This window comes from Gadus macrocephalus, chromosome 6, assembly GCF_031168955.1.
Source record: "Gadus macrocephalus chromosome 6, ASM3116895v1".
NCBI lineage: Eukaryota > Metazoa > Chordata > Actinopteri > Gadiformes > Gadidae > Gadus > Gadus macrocephalus.
The window spans coordinates 3,429,436-3,447,276 of record NC_082387.1 but is presented as its reverse complement, the minus strand read 5'-3'; the positions used below and the strand labels follow the sequence as shown (position 1 = coordinate 3,447,276).

At 42.1% G+C, this 17,841-nt stretch overlaps 1 protein-coding gene across 2 annotated transcripts in view; it reads left to right on the top strand.

The window, feature by feature from the left end:
* pcsk5b (proprotein convertase subtilisin/kexin type 5b) overlaps positions 1 to 17,841 on the top strand; it is a 182,460-nt gene that overhangs the window by 48,514 nt on the left and 116,105 nt on the right. For both annotated transcript variants that reach the window (XM_060053052.1, XM_060053053.1), the window contains exons 10-11: positions 11,249 to 11,352; positions 14,539 to 14,656. In XM_060053052.1, the coding sequence (XP_059909035.1) occupies positions 11,249 to 11,352; positions 14,539 to 14,656 (222 nt within the window). The remainder of the gene's footprint in view (positions 1 to 11,248; positions 11,353 to 14,538; positions 14,657 to 17,841) is intronic.

The following is a 17,841-nucleotide window of genomic DNA, read 5'->3' as shown; positions in this document are numbered from 1 at the left end:
GGCAGCGCCCGGTTCAGTCGACTTCAGGTTGATGTGAAAGTGGAAGAACCAGAGACGTTGCAGAACCCGACAAAGTCGTTTGTGATTCATAATATCATCTGGAGGCGCACACAGCTTTTGGCCGTGATAATATGTATTAAATGATATAGATTTCTATGTATTATATGATATTATTTAGATATAGAGCTCCAGGACTGTAACGCAAGTGTTGTACACTTCCTTATTATTTGGATAACCGTTCTGCTTTTGGCGTTATGGCGCATAACACGTCGGACTCTCGTCTCTGGTATTTCTACAACGAGACTCGTATTGGGGGTTATCTCAGCCATGGTTGAGAAGGAATTGGGGGAAAGGAACTTTGGCTTTGACTGGCTGAAGTACATGAACTGCGTCATGCCGCCGGTTGCCGCGAGGCACCATCGCCCGGCAGCGGGCAGCAGGCAGCGCGCGGTTCAGTCGACTTCAGGTTGATGTGAAAGTGAAAGAACCAGAGACGTCGCAGAACCCGACAAAGTCGTTTGTGATTCATTATATCGTCTGGAGGCGCACACAGCTTTTGGCCGTGATAATATGTATTAAATGATATAGATTTCTATGTATTATATGATATTATTTAGATATAGAGCTCCAGGACTGTAACGCAAGTGTTGTACACTTCCTTGTTATTTGGATAACCGTTCTGTCGGACTCTCGTCTCTGGTGTTTCTACAACGAGACTCGTATTGGGGGTTATCTCAGCCAAGGTTGAGAATGAATTGGGGGGAAGGAACTTTGGCTTTGACTCCCTCAAGAACATGAACCACGACATGGAGGAGAAAGGGATTGTTGGCGGCGAATGTCTCCAGCTTGAGACCCGCTGAGGGACCACCGCCGGAGGCGGAGGTGCCTAAGCGCTGCCCGGCAACGATCCCTTTCTCCTCCTTGTCGCGGTTCAGTCTACTTCACATTGATGAGGACGTTGAAGAACCAGGAACGTCGGAGAACCCAACGCGGTCGTTTGAGATTCATAATATCGGCTCACACAGCTTTTTGCCGTTATAATATATATGATATGATATAGATATCTATGTAGGCTATATGATCATATTTAGATATAGAGCTCCAGGAATATTTCCAGAACACGGCTAAAGGCTGTGTGCGCCTCGCCATTGTGATACATCCACTGTAAACAGAGCGCATGGTACCGTGGCTGCAAGCTGCTCAGGGCCACACTCCCACCCTCCTCCTTGACCCGCCTCGCTCCTCCTCATTTGCATTATAGCTACAGACACCAAAACAGCGCATTTGGGGGAAGCTCAATGTGCGACTGGCTCGGAGTGGCTGTAACTCTGCACCACGGCTGAATTTCGGGAACGTCTTTGAATACTGTGTTAGTTGCCCACTAATACCTATATTAAAGAATACATAAAATAGCATGTCATGGGACCTTTAAATATTTTAAGAATCCCATTCATTTCCTATGGGAAATTGCTTTTTGCTCAATAGCTTCCGAGTTGTGGGACCCAGAGGCCCCAGACCAATGTTGACCTGTCCTACTATGTGGTACTAACAACACACACCTCACAAAAAATTAATATTTTGCACCTCCTATTTTATTTAAATATTTTAAGAATCCCATTAATTTCCTATGGGAAATTGCTTTTTGCTCAATAGCTTCCGAGTTATGGGACCAAGAGGCCCCAGACCAATGTAGACCTGTCCGACTGTGATAATAACAACACACACCTCACTAACAATAAATATTTTGCAGCACATTTTATTAGAATTTATTAAAAATCCTCTGCACCACGGCTGAATTTCGGGAACGTCTTTGAATACTGTGTTAGTTGCCCACTAATACCTATATTAAAGAATACATAAAATAGCATGTCATGGGACCTTTAAATATTTTAAGAATCCCATTCATTTCCTATGGGAAATTGCTTTTTGCTCAATAGCTTCCGAGTTGTGGGACCCAGAGGCCCCAGACCAATGTTGACCTGTGTGGTACTAACAACACACACCTCACTAAAAATTAATATTTTGCACCTCCTATTTTATTAGAATATTTTAAGAATCCCATTCATTTCCTATCGGAAATTGCTTTTTGCTCAATAGCTTCTGAGTTATGGGACCCAGACACCCCAGACCAATGTAGACCTGTCCGACTATGTGGTAGTAACAACACACACCTCACTAACACTAAATATTTGGCACCTCCTATTTTATTTGAATTTTTTAAAAATCCCATTAATTTCCTATGTAAAACGGCTTTTTGCTCAATAGCTTCCGAGTTATGGGACCCAGAGGCCCCAGACGAATGTTGACCTGTCCGACTATGTGGTACTAACACACACCTCACTAAAAATTTGGATTTTGCACCTCCAATTTTATTTGAATTTTTTTAAAATACCATTCATTTCCTATGGAAAACGGCTTTTTGCTCAATAGCTTCCGAGTTATGGGACCCAGAGGCCCCAGACCAATGTAGACCTGTCCTACTATATGGTACTAACAACACACACATCACAAAAAATTAAGATTTTGCACCTCCTATTTTATTTGAATTCTTTAAAAATCCCATTAATTTCCTATGGAAAACTGCTTTTTGCTCAATAGCTTCCGAGTTATGGGACCCAGAGGCCCCATACCAATGTAGACTTGTCCTACTATGTCGTAATAACAACACACACCTCCTTAAAAATTAAGATTTTGCACCTCCTATTTTCTTTAAATATTTTAATTCCATTCTTGATATACTAATCAAACACACCTTCATTTGTTTTCCCACTTCATTATGTGAACTTGCAAATTGCATTTCATGCATTTCACGGAGGCACGCCCCCTTTTGGTCATAATATCAACATTGCCTCTCGTTGTTCTGAGAGTAGACCGAGTAGAACGAACCCTGTTTTTGTTGGTTAGACTCAGGTCACCGAACCAGCAGATTATAGCAAAGGTTAAATTTGACTCAAAGAAAGTTTTCTGTGAACATTGAACCCCTTCAACTTTCTTGGCCTTTTTACATATTGCTATCAAAATGTAATTATCTTTGTTAATTAACTTTGTTACTAGTTACTACCAACACTGTATGTCACATTACGTTACAAAATGTAAGTGCTGCTCACAACAGCTCACCCAGTCTGTAACGGGAGGTGCTTGTCCAGGGGGCTTGTCAGCTCCACACATCAAACAAGTCTCCTCATCAAAGACTGAAAGAAAGTGTATTTGCATGACGCATTTAGGGACCAATTTTGGGGATTTTATCGTTCAATGGTATGTCCCTTTTTTAAACCCGCAAGAGGTGATTGGTGGAGACTCTGATATGGGCAAGACCTGTGGCTAAGGGTAATTGCATTCGCCAATCACATTCACCAATTCTGTTACCATTTGCCGATATCATTCTCAAAATTGGGCCCTTAATCAGAATATATTTGGAATGGCTTTAAGTTATTAAAAAAAATGGATACTGCATTGTATACCTGATGATTTAAGGACTTGGAGAGCCATATCTCTCCTCGCCTCTTCCATGGCTCTCCTTTTTGTTGAGAAGTTCATTTTGGGGAACTCAGGGAAGGCTTCCATCACTGCTCTGGCCATCTGAATTAACAACACTAAAGTGATTGTCTTTCTCTTTTAATAGATAACTAAACCATTTGTCAACACAGGCTTGGTGGGGAGGTTTTAGAATCACTGCTGCCAGCTTCTAAATGGTTGCCTTCTAAATGGAGGTGCAAAATATTAATTTTTAGTGAGGTGTGTGTTGTTAGTACCACATAGTAGGACAGGTCTACATTGGTCTTGGGCCTCTGGGTCCAATAACTCGGAAGCTATTGAGCAAAAAGCAATTTCCCATAGGAAATGAATGGGATTCTTAAAATATTTAAATAAAATAGGAGGTGCAAAATATTATTTTTTAGTGAGGTGTGTGTTGTTAGTACCACATAGGACAGGTCAACATTGGTCTGGGGCCTCTGGGTCCCATAACTCGGAAGCTATTGAGCAAAAATCAATTTCCTATAGGAAATGAATGGGATTCTTAAAATAATTAAATAAAATAGGAGGTGCAATATATTAACTTTTAGTGAGGTGTGTGTTGTTAGTACCACATAGTAGGACAGGTCAACATTGGTCTGGGGCCTCTGGGTCCCATAACTCGGAAGCTATTGAGCAAAAGGCAATTTCCCATAGGAAATTAATGGCCGAATATCTGTTGAATATCTGTCGAATGACCAACATCAAACTAACTTCACCACGGTCTTAAACGGCTCAACCGCAGCGCTTCGTGCATTTGTTGACTTAATGTTGTTTATGAACAGATCACTCAGAGATGGACCATACAGCTACAGACTCTAAAGCTAGAGACCATACAGATACAGGCCGTACAGCTACAGACCATACAGCTACAGACCATACAGCTACATACCATACAGCTACAGACCATACAGCTACAGACCATACAGCTACAGACCATACAGCTACAGACCATACAGCTACAGACCATACAGCTTTAGACCATACAGACCATACAGCTACAGACCATACAGCTCCAGACCATACAGCTACAGACCATACAGCTACAGACCATACAGCTACAGACCATACAGCTTCAGACCATGAGCTACAGACCATACAGCTACAGACCATACAGCTACAGACCATACAGCTACAGACCATACAGCTTCAGACCATACAGCTACAGACCATACCGCTTCAGACCATACAGCTTCAGTTCGGTTTTTCAACCAGTATGCTGGGAGATCCGTCTCTTCCCACAAGTAGTAGTGGGTGTTCCAGACCTTATTATGGGTTTAAACTGGAACCAATAGGATTGGAGGTTCTCACACATTGTGTTCAAAGGGACCAGGCTAAGGCCAGACCCAATAGGAACACGTCACTCTCCAACGTCTGAGTTGAATACATAATGGGGTAAGTGATAATTAAAAAAAAAAAAAAAAGATATGGCCAAAATGCACACTTTGATGCCACACCTTGAAGAAGTAAAACCCTATGTGTCTGTCCTCTGGTCCCATCGATGGGGAATGCATGGCCTCGGTCTGTTTCTGACATAGGCCATGCGACCCAAACAGCTGCCAAAACAGGCTGTAGCCTCGCTTAAGGCAATTTGAGCCTCAATCAATCTAGCCACATCAAACCGGTCGTTTGCAGCATAGGGTTAGGTTTAGGCAAGGCTGTTTTCTGTTCTTATCTCTGGACCTCCGGGTCATTCACACAGGTCCACACATCGGTTCTTAGGCCCGTGGCCTTTTTCCACTGCATCCCAAAGGAGGATATCTCTGTAAACTTTAAGGAAATTAAGTGATACAATTTGATCTAACACACTGACCGAAGTTATGGGGCAGAATTCAATAGACTTATTATTATTGCAATGTTTTTTGTAATTGTGATTGTATTGATTCCTGACTACAGCTCTCTGAGACCTTAAGGACTGAGGTCCAGATGAATTTCTGCAGGCAGAGCTTCTAGCTGGACCTGTTGTCACATGTTGCTCTGCTTAACTCTCGGGATGACACTTAATTTAACCTTTGTAATCCCTTGAGGATAAAAATAGTCCAGTCATTTTATGAAAAAAGGTCAAACAAAACAGAAGCAAGCTCAACTGATTTTGTGTCCTCAATATGTCCTGAGTAAGGGAAGCCCTGCTGTAGCCCTGGCAGACCTAGACTACGCAGATGACATCTGCCTGGTGTCTGACCGCGTGGAGCAGGCACAGGAACTCCTGAACAGAGTAGAGGTGGAATGTGCTAAGGTTGGCCTCAGACTGAACATAAAGAAGACTAAGGTAATCACCTATAACATCTGCACAGACCATCTGCCGATTACAACATCAGAAGGCAGCTCTTTGCAAGAGGTCAATGACTTCAAATACCTGGGTTCCTGGGTAAACTCCACAGAACAAGACCTTAAGATCAGGAAGGCAATGGCGTGGAGGGCCCTGAATGTTATGTCAAGCGTGTGGCGCTCAAATCTCCCCCGTCGCATAAAGCTGAGCCTATTTCATGCCACTGTGGAGTCCGTCCTCCTGTATGGCTGCGAAAGCTGGACCCTGACGCCCACCCTGCAGAAGTCCTTGGATGGGTGCTACACCAGGATGCTACGAGCAGTGCTGAATGTAGATTCAGAATGCCCACATTACCAAGAAGGATCTGTACGGGCGGCTGCCGAGGCTCAACCAGAGGATAGCATCCAGGAGGATGAAGCTGGCCGGCCACTGCCACAGACATCGGGAGCTCCCGGCCAGCATGCTGGTCCTGTGGGAACCAACGCGCGGGCATCGATCGCGAGGACGTTCCGCGCTAATGTACGTGGACGTGCTTAAGAAAGATGCGGGAGCTGAAAGTTCTTCGGAGCTGGCCGGGTGTATGGAGAACCGAGAGGATTGGAGACTCCGATGGAAGCTTGTCTGAGGACGACCGAGAGAGAGAAGGGAAAAAAAGCCCAGAAAAATCCCATTAGGGGAAAGTTTTGAAAAAGACCCCAATATAGCCTTTTAATACGCCTATTCATTATTTTTCTCACGTGAATAGGGTAAAACTGTTAACATTTAGATATCACCATGACATTTACTGAGTTGATTACTTACATGAAGACAAACAAAATATTATATTACAAGGTTTTTGAAATTGTTTGTTAACATGGCCAAAACGGTGCATAATCTAATATCGTATGTGCCAATTTACATAAATACCAAAACCGATCTAAACATGATTGGGTCTAGCTAGGTGATTATTATTTTTTTGTCCAGCCAATGAAATGACTGGACTAAAAAGGATTATCACACGTCGTCCGGCTCAGTCCCTTCATTTCCCAGATTGGCATTTGTAATTCTGCAAACGCAGACCAAGTGAAGGGGGATATGCCTGTGAGAGTACGTTTATAGAAGTAGTTGAGCGATGAGGATGTTATCAGTTGGCTGCTGATTTAAATGGACTAGGGCTGACTGTCATAAACACCAGCAAGGCGCCAGCAGTGGAGCAGGGCTATTCTCTGCTGTATGTCAATATGCTGGCTGTATCACAAAGGTCACATGCTCTTTACTCTGGGTTGAAGACAACAATACATTATTATTGTTTTTATATTTGGTTTTGGTTTTTCATTTCCCCCAAATCCCCAGAAAACGTATTTATTTTACTATACAATCTAATCTTTGTAACGATTTTGATAACCCCAAATCCAAAATGGGCGAGAATTGGGTTCCAACTAAAATATGACCTGATAAGGCCTGATCTACTAAGATTATAGATTACATTATATAAACCCTCTGCTGTATGATGTTACTTATTTTTTTTACCAGAACCTCCTTAACTCTACTTTCCAGTTAGTTTTGGCATGTGTGTGTTAAAAAATGGGGGTTTATGAATGTAAAACAACGTTGCTTAAATTAAGTGTAAGGACTGATGGCATCTCCCTCCTGAAATTCTGTAAGTTAAAAAATGTCTTATCTTCTTAAGACTATACCATTAAACTCCTTGCCACCAAGGTCAAAATACATAAATTAATCCATTCTCAGCAGGTCCCATGTCCCTGATGAGAAGGGTAGCTAAACAGACCTTCACCACCTCCTTCAACCCTCTCAGATCCCTTTGTTCCTTGTGTTTACACAGGGAACCACAGGACGCAGTATCAGGAATGCTGCCATGTTATTTCTGCCATCAATGGCTTAGCCCTGTGTGCTTCTATATTAATTAATATTGACCAGTTTTATAGGCTGTCCCCAGCCTAGATAACGATGCCAAATTCTATTTTAATGAATGGCCATGAAGCATTCATAGAACCATAATTACACAGGGGAAGATAAGCCTATTAATATTGATCAGATCATGAGTCTATTTAAACTGCTCATGGAATTTTCTCTTCATCTCCTTTTACGAGAGATATCCTCTTTTCTGTGTGTGTGTGTGTGTTAGGGGTGTAACGGTACACTGAAGTCACGGTTCGGTTCATACCTCGGTTCAGACATCACGGTTCGGTACGAGTTCGGTACAATGAAGGGAAAAGAAAAAACAAAATGCAGAAGGCAATTCTTTTTTTATTGTGCACGTCTCAGGTTGTACCATTAGTCGATAGCCTGGTAATGTGTATAGGCCTACGTACAGTAGGAATATTCATACTGGTTTAAATAATAAATGTTATAGTATTTCCTATCTTTGCTGAGCAAGAGTTTTGTTCGAAAGTTCAGTGATTGAAACTAGGGCTGCAAACAAATAAATTCCTGGGCTATTGAAGTTTTATGGTAGGCCTACCACTGTCATGCACCTACCCGATGTCAAGTGGACCGGGTTGAATTCACTGCGGGTCTCTCTTCTTACTGTCCTTCTCAACACTGATCTCACGAAAAGGCTAGCAGCACGAAATCAAGGGATATTTAGAATAGAAAAAAATGTGTGATTAATCCCGAGTTAAATATGACTTTAATGCGATTAAATATTTGGATCGCTTGACAGCACTAGTAACTTGTAAACAAAATAAGACAATCAGTTATAGAACTGAAAATGCAAATGTCTTATAGATGAAAGTGCAAAGCACACAGAATAACAGCCACTACGAGCCAGTGCCCCAATGAACTTTTCACAAGCGTGCCGTTTTTAGAGGCGGGTCGAGGGTGGGGGTGTTGCCCTGAGCAGCTTGCGGCCACTGTACCATGCACTCGTGTTTAAGGATGTATCGTAATGGGCTTTTGTCTGTGTTCTGTAAATATTCTAGAACACTCAGGGTGCTCCAGCGGGAGTCCTGGTGCTCTATATCTAAATAATATCTTATTATGCACGGATATCTAGATCATATAATATATATTATCATGGCCAAAAGCTGTGGGCGCTTCCAGACGATATTATGAATCTCAAACGACTGCGTCAGGTTCTCCGACGTCTCTGGTTCTTCCACTTCCAAAACAATCTGAAGTAGACTTAACTTTGGGATTGTTGCCCGCGATTATTGACCGCGATTGTCTCCCGCCGGAACCCCGCAGCGGGCAGTGCCGAGGTGGTGGTGCCTCGGAAGTGGGCAGGGGGCAAATTCCTTTCTCCTCCATGTTGCGGTTCATGAACTTCAGGGAGTCTAAGCCAAAGTTCCTTTCCCCCGATTCTTTCTCAACCATGGCTTTGATAACCAGTGTTGGGATAGTTCACTTTCTACGTGAACTAGTTCAAAGTTCAGTTCACAAATTTTAAAATGAACTAGTTCAGTTCAACGTTCATAATTCAAAGATTTGAACTAAGTTCACAGTTCCAAAAAATGAACTAGTTCATAGTTGTTTTTTTCAATATGTTGCCGTGTGAGCTATTATTTTTTTCCGGTATTTTGAACATCGAGCCCACTTCGTGATTCGTCTAGGATGATATAGAGTGGTTGAATCAAGCATCGTAGCGAAAATGTATTGTACATTTAGCGCATTTTGTAAATCCCATTGATTTCTGTTGGAAGACTCATTGCTTCGTTGGCCGGAAGCGGAAAGGGAACTAGTTTGGTTGTAGTTCAAATTTGGTTGTAGTCTTTTCGCTCGGTTCTAGCCCTACTGTTGAGTCGGAGAACCGAGCGAAAAGACTACAACCAAACGTAAACAGCCCCCGTTTACGTTTCCGGCCAACAAGCAATGATTCTAGGAGGTATTCTAGTCCGCTGAGCTATGAGCCAGCGGGAGATAACGTTATGGATTGTACGTATTTATAATTCGAAATTCGTCTCAGCCTTTATACCATAGACACTCTAGGGTCCATAGCATATAACCGTGTTGTCTGATTACAGTTTGATTCATTTTTCACTATTTAACAGATCTCGTTCTGAAGAATAATCACTGCGCCATTCGTTTCAATGGGAATCGGGACGGTCTATACTTTCAACATAAAGTGTATTTATATTTTTTAATTCGTCCCGGCCTTTACACCACAGACACTATAGGGTCTATAGCATATAACCGCATTTTCTGATTGCAGTTTAATGTAACAGTAAGCTGACAACGCCGCAACTGCAAATGAAACACACAGAGATAACCATGGCAACCGGTCAAACAAATCATTCTGCGCGCGCATCCGCCGTTTTGATAAACAAATAACCCCCCAATTGAACGAAGTTAAACCGAGTGCGCGTGCCGTTCACAGACACCAGAATGAACGAGTTCACAGTAACGTTCATCAGGCAGTAATACAGTACGTTCAGTTCACGTTCGCCGAAAATATGAACGAGTTCATGAACTATCGTTCAATGAACGCGTTCAGGCACAACACTGTTGATAACCCCCACCACGAGTCTCGTTGTGGAAATACCAGAGACGTCAATGAACCCGACGTGTTATGCGCCATAACGCGCTCGGCCACCTAGGTGCCAATTAGGGCTGCAGTTTAGTTGTCCCTGAAGAACTCTCTTATCTAACCTTAGATCTGAATTACATTAATTAATTCGTACGCCAGTTTACTTTAATTGTATACCGTGTATTCTCCGTATAAATCCATGCACCGAACCATGTCGTCCGTACCGATTCGGTTCAATACGAATACATGTATCGTTACACCCCTAGTGTGTGTGTGTGTGTGTGTGTGTGTGTGTGTGTGTGTGTGTGTGTGTGTGTTTCTCATTTCCTAGCTAAACACTTATGAAAGCTAGACATTTTCATAATTTCCATATATTTCATCCTGAAATTCCTACAATATGGCTACGGTTGGTCTTGGTTTGTTCATACAGATTTAATGAATTCCAAATTTTCTTATAGTAGAAGTCTTCCATTATCCTGTACAGCCTATATTAGACACCTTGACGGCTGCAGACCATGAGTGTGTATACAGTAAAATCTGTAGAAGGTCTGCTGTCGAAGTGTGTGTTGTTTCTACTATAGCACAGTCAACACCGAGCATGGCTTCTGCGTGTCTGGCCAGTATTACTCTACTTGTTTGGGGGGGCGGGGGGGGACATAGGGGGCATATGCCAGCCAGAGCATCTGTCTGTCATATGAGATGCAGAGGAGGAAAGGGATTCCCAGGGAAACTTGGTGACCCACTTCTTCTGGCCTTCTCCTTATTTAAATGGATTTGGGCATCAAAGGAGACAGACGTATGGCAGCCATCCCGTGACGGATCTCACGTGAGATCTAAGGGAGATGGGTGGGTGCGTGGGCGGCTGGCTGTTGGATGGGTGTGTGCCGGGCATGGCTGTTGAATGTCTCTAATTTTCTCCCAGTTGTCTTGCACCTATGTTATTACTTGGACACACACACACGCACGTGTGTTTTTTAAACAGTTGTGTTCCATCTCTGCAGCCCGGTGCTGACTTGGCGGGACGTGCAGCACATCATCGTGAAGACTTCCAGAGCAGGACACCTCAATGCGCCCGACTGGAAGACCAATGCAGCTGGTTATAATGGTGAGTACACACACAGAAAAAAAATATATGGATGCAGCATTTACACACAACAGTTTTGAGTTTGTAGATTGCGTTCTGCGTTCTCGAGTGTTGCATTGTTGGAGAGATTGTCGTCAGCATAAGATACAATACATATTAGGCACATTTAGGGCTGTACTTGAATAGCCACCTTGCGCTAATCTATGGCCAAAACTAAATATCATTCAATCCTTAATAACCTTTTAATGAAATATAATTGTCAACCAGGACCTCAATAAATACAATACATACTGCCAGCGGCCTGTAAGATTGACCATGTGGTGTTCCTGTGTCTGTGTGTGTCGGGGGGTGGGTGTGAGACATGCATTAATAATCAATGCTAACAGATGGGGAGTGTGTTATCAGACATGCAGGCCAATAAACCAATGATAAAAATAAAAACGCTTGATCAAAGGCCCGGCCCGAGGATAGTGGTGGGAAATATCGGAGAAGGATGCACTTGTGCAGCAGGACGCAGGGTGCAAGTGCAGTTGGAAGTGGTCATGGCTAAAATTAGAAGCCACGACTGAGGTGAATACAGTGAAGCATAACTTTCCACTGTCTGACTTTTTCAAAAAAAATTATAAAAAAGGATGTGCTAAATGCACATACTGCATTAAAGAAATTAATAATGCCAGCAGGGGTGTACATGCCCTGTATGCACAAGGCAGACATTCATCAGAGGAAAGTGACAACAACAATAACCACACAAAGTGTTGCACAGCTTCTCCGAAACCCTCTTCCAGAAACCCCCTAAGCAGCAGATAAGATCAGGGACAGTGCCAGGCCTATACTGCCAGTACCTGTACCTGTGATCGCATATCCAATGCAGAGGTGTGTGTTTGTGTGTGTGTGAAAACAAATTAACTTTAAAAAGGCACTTTAACTGAGTAACTAATATATATTTTTTATCTTTCTAGGCATATAGCATATAGCATAGGCCTTCTCATGATAATACGATATCATGCCGTCATATTTTTTCCGACTTCGGGTAGCTCTCTCTTTTTTTGTCATACATGTGTTTGCATCCCTGGTTATATAGAGGCTATGTAACGGAGTCTATCCAACTTTAAAAGGCCAATAATTGTACTGTTTGTTCAAGCTTGTTTGAATTGAGTCCTCCAGCTTCCATGTTGCCTTCTTGTTCATTGTGGAGTCTGAGGAGATATAACATCTCCTTCCCTTTCATTTATTTTTTTATTTTTTTTTTATTTATTTTTTTTATCCCACCACCCTCTTCGGAGGACAACTTTATTTTTATTAAGAAATAAGAAATAGGAGAGAATAATAATAATGATAATAATGATAATAATGAAAAAGAAAAGAAAAATGAGATTGAAGTGGCTCCGAACCCATATACCCAAGTGCGCAAGACACACAAAAAAAAAAAAGTAAAATAACAGACACAAAGAAAGAAAAACACAGAAACAAGCTTTAACATACATACTGACAGACAGACACAGGGACGCACAGTCAGACAGGCAGACAGAGACAAATGGTGGAGAAATGTGGAGTGGTAGATGTGGTCTAAAAGGAGGAGTATGGTGCTATGTGTGTAGGGTAGGTATATGCAAGTGTGTAGCTATAAGGTGTTGTTTGGGGAAAGGGAACGTGTGTGTGTGGGGGGGGAACTGGAGAGAGTTAGGAGGGGAAGAGGAGGGGGGGGGGCTTCGAATGTACATGGCTTACCTTAACTATTGAATTTGTAGAAATGTTATGAGGGGATTCCAGATTTCTTTAAAGGCGGAGATATTGTTCTTTTTATATGCAGCAGTTTCTTCTGTCAGGATGAATTCTGTGATCAAGTTGGTCCAATGGTTGAAGTGGCAAGATGATTTAGATTTCCAGTTTTGAAAGACTATTTTCTTGGTGATAGCTAGAGAGACAAGGACTGGGGTTTTGTATTTTGAGGGGAATCTGAGGTGTCTCCTAGAAGACAGAGTGCTGGACCAGCACTTCATCTCCTTCCCTTTCAGACAGAATGTGTTTGGCGCTGCTGCTCTGCAGGCCAGCTGGCCCAGTTACTAGTTCTGGCCAAGATGAAGTGATTATAATGTTAACACAAGATTCATGCAGATGTTGTACAAATGGAGAGCAAGGCCATGCCATCAAATCTATTTAAACATGACTAGGGATGCACCGAATATTCGGCCACCGAAAATGGCCCAAAACAAAATATTTGGTTTCGGCCAAAGGCCGGAAAAAAAAAGCAACCAGTGTGGAATGAGCCGGCTGCGCTTCTAAAAAAAGAGGGATTTAAAAAGTGCCGCACGTAAGTTTGTTTACGACTACCTGACTATAAGGGGAGATGAAAAAAGGTCTGCATGCACTTGTAAACAACTAAATTGAAAAAAGAGCCGAGCGCACCTGTTAAAAACCAAATAGGGGAGAGCCGGGTCGATTTAAACACTTTTCGGTTAAACGTCTTTTTCAAAGATGGCGTTACGTATACAAATAATTTCAACATGTGATCAACAACTCACATGTGTGTTCTCTTAGTTACAAGTGTAATTTAATACATATGTTGAATGATCGAGCTGTTTTTAACTTTGAACGTAAGTTGACATTTGTTTCAAACGCCCCGCCTAGCCGGGACGTTTGAAACACACATGCGGGACGAATGAAACAGCATATTTTAAAATGAAACTATTGACCTTACTCTTGTTTTTATGCAACATACCGGACAACATACTAGTGTACTCGTCATTGTTAAAATTTCACATAATTCCGCATAATATAACTAGGTCAAAATATATTTTTGGAATTGATTTTTCTTATTGAAAACAAGACAAAAAAGTTGATAAATTTAATTTAATTGTTTGATTTATGCAATGGTGAACAATTAAAGCAAAATGAATGAAAAACAGCAAAAGCCACATTCGGTATTCGGTTTCGGCTTTCGGCCAATTGTTTCAGTATATTTTCATTTCGGAGCATCCCTAAACATGACCACCTTTAATTCCACCTGGTTTTCAAAACAGTGGCATTATCGGATACAAATGTTGTGGAATCTCCAGTAAAATGGAACTATACTTGTATAGAATCTATATATTCTATATTACCTGACCACTTCAGAAGTAAGAAAAACTATAGACATTGTTTATCAAAAAACAGCCAACTGTATTCTGATTGGCTGTGGTGTTTGACGGACATCCTGTCATGTTTCAGTCAGCCACTTGTACGGCTTCGGCCTGATGGACGCAGAGGCCATGGTGAAGGAGGCGGAGCGATGGAAGCAGGTTCCTGCCCAGCACATCTGCGTGGAGAGCGCTGACCGACAGATCAGGTAGAACATGCACATGTCTGTACTCCAATGTACACGAACGCCGGGTAGGATTATATAACTAACCAGCGGGCCATCCTAGCTAAAAAGGCTCAACTGTCCCTAACTGTTACAGCTCTTATAGCCGGAGGTTGGGATGGAGCTCTTTCCACCTCCGGCTCTAGCCGTAATCATTCCTCCTTCGTCTTTCATCTGATTAGGCATAGCCGATTTAGCTGAGTGAGTACAGGGTCTTGTGGAGACCACTCGGGGATGAACAAACTCGACTCAAAATAGCTGTGCAAGGAGGAAGCGAACAAGAGTGAATAGGGCCCATATAAATATAACCTGTCCACACCAGTGTGTGTTATTTAGACCCCTGTGTGATAGAGAGTAAAGTTCTGCAAGCTGCACTGATAAGGGCCAGGCATTAGTTCCGCTGTGCTTGTTTGAACCTAAGACCTTACACTCACACACACGCAGTCGGGTGAGCAAGAGTCTTTACAGCTTGTTATTGGATATGTGGCTGCCAGTTTGTGTGAATCTCTGTCTCTTTGCTTCCCTGTTACTCTGTCTCTCTCTCCGTCTCTGTCCCTCTCTCCGTCTCTGTCTGTCAATTCAATTCAATTCAAAAAAGCTTTATTGGCATGAGAAATATACATTTGCATTGCCAAAGCAGGTAAACAATAATATAAACAGCGTTATAAAATAAAAAGTACAAAGGTCAGGTACAAAGTATAATATATAATAAGTATAAAAAGTTAAATGCAAAATATCTATGCATTCAAATGTTATACTATAAAAAATACTATAAAAAGTAATATGTGCAATATTATAAAAATTACAAAAATCACAGTATCTCGTATAAACAAATAAATTAAAGATACACTTTAAATACAGAGCATTAATACACAGTATTTACATTATGGAGGATGCGTGCAGCAGTGCAATTGTGTGAAGAGTGAGTCCAGGGGGATGAGTCTATGGGGAGTTTGAGGTCCTTCTCTCATCACAACAGGTGACGAATCTTGCTTCTGCGTTCATACATTGTTGTATTTCTCCCAACAGGTATGGCAGTTTGTGAGCATCTGGAGTGTCTTTGAAGTCCTTGCATGACTTTGTAATCTTTGGGTAGTGTGTTTTCCTGATGTCTTCGTATGACTGGAAGGAAGTCAGGAAGTGCAGTTCTGTTTTTAGTTGGTTGTGTGTGCAGTGGGAGCTGTCTTCTCTTGCCAGGTCTGTCTGTGGTGTCCCTTCTCGATGGCCAGGCTGTGTTCGCTGAGTATGTATCTGGTCAAGGATTTCCACTTTTCTGGCTCTAACTCTCTGTTGGTAAGAGCCTTGTTGTGGAGTGTGTTGCTGTCGCTTTCCTTAAGGTGGTTATACAATTGTAGGGCTCTCTTCTGAATTTTAATAACGATAGGATATCGTCCTAATTCTGCTCTGCATGCATTATTTGTTTTCTTTCTTTGGACTTTTAGCATTGATTTGCAGAATTTTGCATGAAGAGGTTCAATTTGATGTTTATCTCATTTTATAAAATCTTGGGTGGTGAGTGGGCCCCAGACTTCATAGCCGTAGAGCGTAATGGGCTCTATCACTGCGTCAAATATTTTTAGCCAGATCTTAATTGGGATGTCTAGTTTGATGTCTAGTATTGATCTTTTTATGGCATAAAATGCCCCCCCTTGCCATGTCTCTCAGGTCATTAACATCTTTGTTGAAATTTCCTGTGGCGTTCATGTTTATGCCAACGTAGGTATATATTTTTTTTTTTATATCATTATTTTGGTTTTACTAAGGTTCACTGTCAGGGTGTGCAGAAGATCTAGGTGCTGCTGTAAGCCTTCTTTGGTTGGGGACAGCAGCACCAGGTCATCTACAAACAGCAGACATTTGATTTCGGTGTCTATCAGTGTTATGCCGTGGGTTGCAGACTGTTCTAATTTCCTTGCTAGTTGGTTAATGCATATGTTGAACAGGGTTGGACTCAAGCTGTATCCCTGTCTCACACCCCGGCTTTGTGGGAAAAAGTCTGTTTCTTTCCTATCTTGACTGCACATTTTTTGTTTGTGTACTTCAGGGGTCGGCAACCCTGATTACGCGTGCCACCACTGGCACGCAGCAGCATAATCATTGGCACACTTGCAAAAAAAGATATGTACAGTGTTGGGGTAACTTAATTTGTAACGCATACATTAACCAAAGCGTTAAAAAGTAACGTGTTACAGTAACGATATAACTTTTTTGGGTAACGATAGCGAAGTAAAGTAACGCATTACATTTACAATATCGGTAACTACACTACTTTACTAGACTATAGTAAAACACTTTCCTGCGTTACCCAAGCCGTGTTTGCCTGCGTGTAAAGTTCTGATCTGTTGTGGTGCGTGCATGTGTGCTGCCTGTGTGTCTTCAGCGCCTGCTTGCCTCGGCACGTTGCCATAGCGATTGATTTCAGTGACGTAGCTGCTTGTGCGAAGGAGTGTTCAAGTGTTGGAGCGTAGAAGCAGGTGACACAGAAAGACAGGCTGGTTGCAGGGTTCATTGTAGAAGACATGCTACCGCTTGCGACCATTGAATCGGCCCGCTTTAGAAAAAGACTAGATAAAATACCTGCGACTCGCAAGCCAACATCCGACAGGAAAACATTTTCCCATTACCTGAACAAGTGTTATACCGACATGGAATCAAAGCTCAAAATAATTTTAGAGTCCTCCCTGGATCATATGTCCACCACCGCGGACATTTGGTCCGCCAACAACAAAAGTTACTTAGGAATGACGGTGCACTGGATAGACAGCATTACTTTAAAACTTGAAAATGCTTCTCTTGCCTGCAAGAGGGTGAGAGGAAGACACACTTACGATGTCATATCTTGCAAAATAGATCAGGTTCATTCAGCCTTTGGACCACATAAAGTAACAGCCTGTGTCACCGCCGCTTAAGTGCATTTCTGTTTTAATTGTATGGGATAAAGTGACCCTTTTATATTTTTCATTGATTTTTGTTCTCATGTTTCCCAAAGCCTGTGTTTTGAAACGTGTGTTGCTACTGATTGTCCTCACCATAACCTACTTTATCCTGTTGTTTGTGGATTTTACAGTGAGGCATTTCTTTGTGCAGACAGGAATATTGTTCTTTCATATGGTTTTATATGCTATTTTGTATGGATTTATACAATAAGCACTAAGTGATGATAGGGCTAT